The 7,961-nt window shown below is 53.2% G+C and overlaps 1 protein-coding gene across 2 annotated transcripts in view; it reads right to left on the reverse strand.

The window, feature by feature from the left end:
- The window catches only part of LOC108513878 (sodium/potassium-transporting ATPase subunit alpha-3), a 122,320-nt gene that overhangs the window by 17,526 nt on the left and 96,833 nt on the right, over positions 1-7,961 (reverse strand). Inside the window, exons 1-5 of one of the 2 annotated variants that reach the window (XM_017849809.1) lie at positions 4,094-4,303; positions 2,294-2,407; positions 2,042-2,176; positions 1,371-1,488; positions 982-1,250 (exon numbers count right to left, since the gene is read on the reverse strand). In XM_017849809.1, coding sequence (XP_017705298.1) covers positions 982-1,250; positions 1,371-1,488; positions 2,042-2,176; positions 2,294-2,323 — 552 coding nt within the window. In that variant the 5' untranslated portion in view covers positions 2,324-2,407; positions 4,094-4,303. Of the gene's footprint in view, positions 1-981; positions 1,251-1,370; positions 1,489-2,041; positions 2,177-2,293; positions 2,408-4,093; positions 4,304-7,961 lie in introns of those variants that run through there. The other variant, XM_017849810.1, reaches the window with a different exon arrangement.

Below are 7,961 nucleotides of genomic sequence, written 5' to 3' on the forward strand. Positions count from 1 at the left end.
CTCCCGAGTAGCTGGGATTACAGGCATGCACCACCACGCCCAGCTAATTTTGTATTTTCAGTAGAGACAGGGTTTCACCATGTTGGCCAGGCTGGTCTTGAACTCCTGACCTTAGGTGATCTGCCTGCCTCGGCCTCCCAAAGTGCTGGGATTACAGCGTGAGCCACTGTGCCCAGCCTCATTATTTTATTTTATTTATTTATTTATTCATTTTTATTTATTTATTTATTTATTTTTTGAGATGGAGTCTCGCTCTGTGGCCCAGGCTGGAGTGCAGTGGTATGATCTCGGCTCACTGCGAGCTCCGCCTCCCGGGTTCACACCATTCTCCTGCCTCAAGCCTCCCGAGAGCTGGAACTACAGGCGCCCGCCACCACGCCCAGCTAATTTTTTCTTTTTCTTTTTTTTTTTTTTTTAGGCAGAGTCTCGCTCTGTCGCCCGGACTGGAGTGCAGTGGCCGGATCTCAGCTCACTGCAAGCTCCACCTCCCGGGTTGACGCCATTCTCCTGCCTCAGCCTCCCGAGTAGCTGGGACTACAGGCGCCCGCCACCTCGCCCGGCTAGTTTTTGTATTTTTAGTAGAGACGGGGTTTCGCCGTGTTAGCCAGGATGGTCTCGATCTCCTGACCTCGTGATCCGCCCGTCTCGGCCTCCCAAAGTGCTGGGATTACAGGCTTGAGCCACCGCGCCCGGCCCATTTTGTAAGTAAACTTAACAAGCGATAGGATTGTTGGCTCTTTATGGCTTGCCAGTGTTTCTCCAGATTTTTGTTTGTTTCTTTATTTGCTTTGTTAATGAGGCCCTCTGAGTCAGGCCCAGGTTGTCTTTCACAAGAACACTGTGATCCAGGCCCCCAGCCCCTTCTTTCCCAGCCTCACCTCCCCTAGACACATGGGTCCAGGCCTCCAGCCCCTCCTCCCTCAGACTCAGGGGCCCAGGCCCCCAGGCCCTCCCCGCCCAGACGCAGGAGCCCGGCCTTACAGTGACAGTGGCCAGCAGACCCTCTGGGACATTGGCCACGATGATGCCGATGAGGAAGATCACAGCCTCGAGCCAGGTGTATCCGAGAATGAGGGAGAGGATGAAGAAGGAAACGCCCAGGAAGACAGCCACACCAGTGATGAGCTGGATGAAGTGCTCAATCTCGATGGCGATGGGCGTCTTGCCCACCTCCAGCCCTGAGGCCAGGGTGGCAATGCGGCCCATGACAGTACGGTCGCCAGTGGCCACCACCACGCCCCGAGCCGTGCCTGCAGGCCAGAGGGGTTAGGCTGAGGTGGGGTGGCTCAGGGAGGTTCCAGAGGCCCTGACCCCTTGGGACACGTCCCTGTGTCTGCCCCAGCTGTGTGTCTTCTCTGCACCAGCCTCACCTTCCACACAGTTGGTGGAGAAGAAGGTGATGTTCCGAGTCTCCAAGGGATTGTCGTGTGTGCAGTCGGGAGAGCGAGTCTGGGGCTCGGATTCGCCAGTCAGGGAGGAGTTGTCCACCTAGGGGTAGGTGCAACAGAGACGGGGTTCAGTCCAGGGCCTGGGACAGGAGGGTGTTTGTGCAGAGGGCTTGGGGCTGAAAGCTGTGTGCCTGGAGATCAAAGCTAGAAGCCTGGGTGCCCAGTGGGCAAGTGGTGTGTGGGAGGCCAGAGGCTGGAATCTTGAAGGTGGGGAGGACACAGGGCTGCTGGCCAAGGTCTGGGGTCCCTAAGGATCTCCAAAGGGTGAGGGCTAGGCCTGGACTCCTGACTCTTGGGTAAGGAGGGGTCCCAGGGTCTAAACTCCTAGGTCTGAAGGAGGAGGGCCTGGGGGCCCGGACCCCTGGGTCTGAGGGAGGAGGGGTTGGGGCCTGGACTCTTGGGTCTGAGGGAGGAGGGGTTGGGGCCTGGGCTCCTGGGTCTGAGGGAGGAGGGGCTAGGTCTGGACCCCTGGGTCTGAGGGAGGAGGGGTTGGGGCCTGGGCACCTGGGTCTGAGGGAGGAGGGGCTGGGCATGGACTCCGGGGCAGCCTGAGGGAGGGTAAAGCCCGGTCCCAGGCCCAGGCCCAGGCCCACCTTGCAGCCGTGGGCTGAGATGATCCGCAGGTCAGCTGGCACTCGGTCTCCGCCCTTGATCTCCACCAGGTCCCCGACCACCACCTCCTCAGCGTTCACCTGCATCTTCTCACCTTCCCGGATCACCAGGGCTTGCTGGGGTGGGATGGAGTAATGTGACCTCCAAGATTCCCTCTGCCTGGGGGTCATTGGGCCCAGCCCCCAGCCCATACACTAACACCCCTGTCTGACCCCTTGCCGGGCACCCTTCACCTGCGGCACCATGTTCTTGAAGGACTCCATGATCTTGGAGCTCTTGGCCTCCTGGTAGTATGAGAAGCAGCCAGTGATGATCACCACGGCCGCCAGCACGATGCCCAGGTACAGCTGTGGGGAGATGTGGGGATGTTGATCAGGGGCCGCCCAAGCCGCTCCCCACCAGTCCCTGCACGCCTGGGAAGGGAGCTTTGTGTCAATGGGGGTCTGTATTTGTGTGTCTGACCCCAGATTGGTTATGAGGGTTGGTGTGTCTGAGTCTCCCCTGTCTGTGCTTGAGTCCCTCTTTCTGTAATGGTTGTGTCTGAATCTAAGGGTCTGTCGATTTTTTTTTTTTTTTTTTTTTTGAGACAGAGTCTCGCTCTGTCACCCAGGCTGGAGTGCAGTGGCATGATCTCGGCTCACTACAAGCTCCTCTTCCTAGTTCAAGCGATCCTCCTGCCTCAGCCCCCTGAGTAGCTGGGACTACAGGCGTATACCAACACACCCGACTAATTTTTTGTATTTTTAGTAGAGATGGGGTTTCACCACATTGGCTAGGATAGTCTTGATCTCCTGACCTTGGGATCCACCGCCTTGGCCTCCAAAAGTGCTGAGATTACAGGCATGAGCCACCGTTCCTGGCCTTTTTTTTTTTTTTTTTGAGACAGGTCTCGCTCTGCTACCTAGCCTAGAGTACAGTGGCGCAATCTCAGCTCACTGTAGGCTCAACCTCCCCAGATTCAAGCAATCCTCCCACCTCAGCCTCCAGAATAGCTAGCACTACAGGTGTGCACCACCAGGCCTGTTTTTTTGTATTTTTTTGTATTTTTTTAGAGATTGGGTCTGTCTGGGAAACTCAGGTTTCTGGAACTCCTGGCCTCAAGTAAGCCTCCTGCCTCGGCCTCCCAAGGAGCTGGGGTGACAGGCGTGAGCCACCACGCCCGACTTGTCCATCTATTTTGTGTGTGTGTCTGTCCTCCTGCACATGTTAAAGAGTCTAGGATACGGCTGTCTGTCCGTGTGTCTGTATGACTGGCTGCATGCCTGACTTTACATTCTATAAGGCAGCTTCTTTGGTTCTCTGTGTGTGGGTCTCTGTCTCTGTGTCTCCAGCTTTGCCTCTCTGTGAGAGCTTATGTCTGAGATTGTTTAGATTTGAATATCTAAGGACACTGTCTGTGCCTGACTCTCACATCTCTCAGTCACCAGGTTATGCCTGCATTGCTGTGTGTGTGTGTTTGAGTTTCTCTGTCAATGTATGTCTGAGTCTGTGTCTGTGTTTCTGAATTAGGTGGCCATGTTTGAATCCATATCCTGGTGTGGTGTCTGTGTTGACCCTCCACAGGCATGCATGTGTGTGCACCTAAGCAGGTGAGCATCTCTGTGTGGCTGGTGTGTGGGTCTGTGTTACGTGCATGGGATCTGAGGCTGCATCTCGAATGTGTCCTTGTGTTATGGGGATGGGCCCTGATGTATCAGCAGCGGGGTGTGCCTGGATCTCTATGTGATACTCTGGGTACCTGTCAGGCCATAACCACCTGCTGGTGTCTGTTCTCAAGGCCACTGAGGTCACACAGCCTTAGGACATAGCCCTGGGTCACACGTCCTGCTGCGGGGCCTTGGACAAGTTACCTGGCTTTTCTGAGCCTCAGTTTGCCTTGTATTTGATCTGGTTCTCCTGCTGGGTGATTGTGAGTTAGATGGGAAAAGGGAGAGAGTGGGCTGTGAAAAGCCTGAGGGATGGGAAGAAGTTGGGGGGTGGTATCCATAAATAAATGTGTAGGGCCTTGCGTAGGGCAGGGTCCAGGCACTCACGTTGTCACCAGAGGGGTCGTCCTCGGTGCCCGCCTGGATACCGTAGGCCAGGAAGCAGAGGATGGCCCCAATCCACAGCAGGATGGAGAAGCCCCGAAGAGCTGCCGGCAAAACTTGACCCACTCTGGGGTGGTAGGCGGTGGCGTGAGTGCGTTCGGCCCGTCCCGGGCCAGGATCTCCTGGGCTTTGCTGTGGGTCAAACCCTGAGGGACAGAGGACTCACATAGAACCCTCCCTGGGCAACCCTGGCACCCCAGACCTTCACCAGACCCCAGAACTTAAGACACCAGCCCCAGCCCCTCCTCCCTCAGACCCAGGAATCCAGGCCCCTAGCCCCTCCTCCCTCAGACCCAGGAGTCCAGACTCCCACCCTGCCTCCCTCAGACCCAGGACTCCAGGTCCCCAGCCCCTNCTGGCTAACATGGTGAAACCCCGTCCCTACTAAAAATACAAAAGTTAGCCGGGCATGGTGGTGAACACCTGTAATCCCAGCTACTTTGGAAGCTGAGGCACGAGAATCCCTTGAATCCAGGAGGTGGAGGTTGCAGTGATCCGAGATCGTGACACTACACACCAGCCTGGGCAATAGAGTGAGACTCTGACTCAAAAAAAAAAAAAAAGGCCGGGCGCGGGGTCTCAAGCCTGTAATCCCAGCACTTTGGGAGGCCGAGACGGGCGGATCATGAGGTCAGGAGATCGAGACCATCCTGGCTAACACGGTAAAACCCCGTCTCTACTAAAATACAAAAAAATAGCCAGGCGAGGTGGCGGGCGCCTGTAGTCCCAGCTACTCGGGAGGCTGAGGCAGGAGAATGGCATAAACCCGGGAGGTGGAGCTTGCAGTGAGCTGAGATCCGGCCACTGCACTCCACCCTGGGTGACAGAGCGAGACTCCGTCTCAAAAAAAAAAAAAAAAAATTGTCCAAAACTGCAAACAACTCAGATGTCCACTAACAGCAGAAAAGATAAATTGTGGACAATGGAATGCTATACATTGATAAAAACAAATACATTACTGCTGCCTGCACCCGCATGGGTGAAGGTCAAAAACATGTTCAGCCAAAAAGGGCCAGAAATGAGTTCATACTGAATTATTCCGTTAATACGAAGTTTCAACAGAGGCAAAGTTAATCTATGCTGTTAGCAGCCAGATTAGGGGTTACCCTTGGCTGCGGGGGCAGTGGCTAAATAAGGTCTTGAGAGGGCTTCAGGGAGATGCAATCTCGATGCAGCTGACGTGATTGTGTTCAGTTTGCCCCAAATCATCAGACTATATGTTCACAATATGCTTAATCCGTTGCGTATAAAAGTCCCTTTGACATAAGGTAGCATTCAACATAGCTAATACAGAAAACGGTAAACTTGTTTTTTTTGTTGTTTTGTTTTGTTTTTGTTTTTGCTTTTTTAAAGACACAGTCTCGCTCTGTCGGCCGGGCTGGAGTGCAGTGGCTCAGTCTCAGTTCACTGCGAACTCCGCCTCCCAGGTTCAAACGATTCTCGTGCCTCAGCCTCCTCAGTAGCTGGGATCACAGGCATCCACCACCACGCCTGGCTAATTTTTGTATTTTTAGTAGAGATGGGGTTTTGTCATGTTGGCCAGGCTGGTCTTGAACTCCTCATCTCAAGTGATCCACCCACCTCGGATTCCCAAAGTGCCGGGATTACAGGCGTGAGCCACTCTGCCTGGCCCTGATATGTAAAACTTTGCATAAAACATTAAGTCAAAGAATGAAAGAGGAAAATGATACTTTCAGGATAGTCCCTGGCATGCACCTTGAAGACAGCATTTAGTCAATATGCTCACAGCTGTCAGGAGGACCTCACAGAGAATGGACTTCTGGGGTGAAGCAGGCAGCAAAGCAGCCAGAGGAAAACTTTTAAATTATTAGTATTAGTATTAGTATGACAAACAAGCTGGAGCGCAGTAGTGCAATCATGGCTCACTACAGCCTCAACCTCCTGGGTCAGCCTCCCGAGTAGCTGGGACTACAGGCATGTACCAACACGCCTGGCTAATTTTTAAATTTTATTTTATTTTATTTTTTTTTTTTTGAGACAATCTGGCTCTTGTCATCCAGGCTGGAGTACAGCGGCATGATCTTGGCTCACTGCAACCTCTGCCTCCTGGATTCAAGCTATTCTCCTGCCTTAGTCTCCTGAGTAGCTGGGATTACAGGCACCTGCCACCAAGCCCGGCTAATTTTTTTTTCTTTTTTTTCTTTTTTTGAGACGGAGCCTTGCTCTGTCACCCAGGCTGGAGTGCAGTGGCACGATCTCGGCCCACTGCAAGCTCCACCTCCTGGATTCATGCCATTCTCCTGACTCAGCCTCCCAAGTAGCTGGGACTACAGGTGCCCGCCACCACGCCCGGCTAATTTTTTTGTATTTTTAGTAGAGATGGAGTTTCACTGTGTTAGCCAGGATGGTCTCGATCTCCTGACCTTGTGATCTGCCCGCCTCAGCCTCCGAAAGTGCTGGGATTACAAGTGTGAGCCACCGGGGTTGGCTACGCCCAGCTAATTTTTGTATTTTTAGTAAAGATGGGGTTTTGCCATGTTGGCCAGGCTGGTCTCGAACTCCCGACCTCAGGTGATCCGCCCGCCTCAGCCTCCCAAAGTGCTGGGACTACAGGCGTGAGCCACCGCACCAGCCTTTACATTTTTTTGTAGAGATGGGGTCTCACTCTGTTGTCCCGGCTGGTCTCAAACTCCTGACCTCAAGCAGTCCTCCTGCCTTGCCTGGGCCTCTCAAACTGTTGGGATTACAGGCATGAGCCACTGCACCAGGCTTATTATTTTATTTATTTATTTATTTATTTATTTATTTTTTAAGATGGCATCTCACTTTGTCACCCAGGCTGGAGTGCAATGGCATGATCTCGGCTCACTGCAACCTCCGCCTCCCGGGTTCAAGTGATTCTCCTGCCTCAGCCTCCCAAGTAGCTGAGACTACAGGTGCCAACCACCATGCCCAGCTAATTTTTATATTTTTAATAGACACAGGGTTTCACCATGTTGGCCAGGATGGTCTTGATCTCTTGACCTTGTGATCTTCCCGCCTCGGCCTCCCAAAGTGCTGGGATTACAGGCGTGAGCCACTGTGCCCGGCCTATTTTATGTATTTTATATTTATTTATTTATTTTTGAGATGGAGTTTCACTCTTGTTGCATAGGCTGGAGTGCAATGGCACGATCTCGGTTGACTGCAACCTCCGCCTCCTGGGATCAAATGATTCTCCTGCCTCAGCCTCCCGAGTAGCTGGGATTACAGGCATGCACCACCACGCCCAGCTAATTTTGTATTTTTAGTAGAGACAGGGTTTCACCATGTTGGCCAGGCTGGTCTTGAACTCCTGACCTTAGGTGATCTGCCTGCCTCGGCCTCCCAAAGTGCTGGGATTACAGCGTGAGCCACTGTGCCCAGCCTCATTATTTTATTTTATTTATTTATTTATTCATTTTATTTATTTATTTATTTATTTTTTGAGATGGAGTCTCGCTCTGTGGCCCAGGCTGGAGTGCAGTGGTATGATCTCGGCTCACTGCGAGCTCCGCCTCCCGGGTTCACACCATTCTCCTGCCTCAAGCCTCCCGAGAGCTGGAACTACAGGCGCCCGCCACCACGCCCAGCTAATTTTTTCTTTTTCTTTTTTTTTTTTTTTGAGGCAGAGTCTCGCTCTGTCGCCCGGACTGGAGTGCAGTGGCCGGATCTCAGCTCACTGCAAGCTCCACCTCCCGGGTTGACGCCATTCTCCTGCCTCAGCCTCCCGAGTAGCTGGGACTACAGGCGCCCGCCACCTCGCCCGGCTAGTTTTTGTATTTTTAGTAGAGACGGGGTTTCGCCGTGTTAGCCAGGATGGTCTCGATCT

This window comes from Rhinopithecus bieti, unplaced genomic scaffold, assembly GCF_001698545.2.
Source record: "Rhinopithecus bieti isolate Rb0 unplaced genomic scaffold, ASM169854v2 scaffold_33065, whole genome shotgun sequence".
NCBI classification, from domain to species: Eukaryota; Metazoa; Chordata; class Mammalia; order Primates; family Cercopithecidae; genus Rhinopithecus; species Rhinopithecus bieti.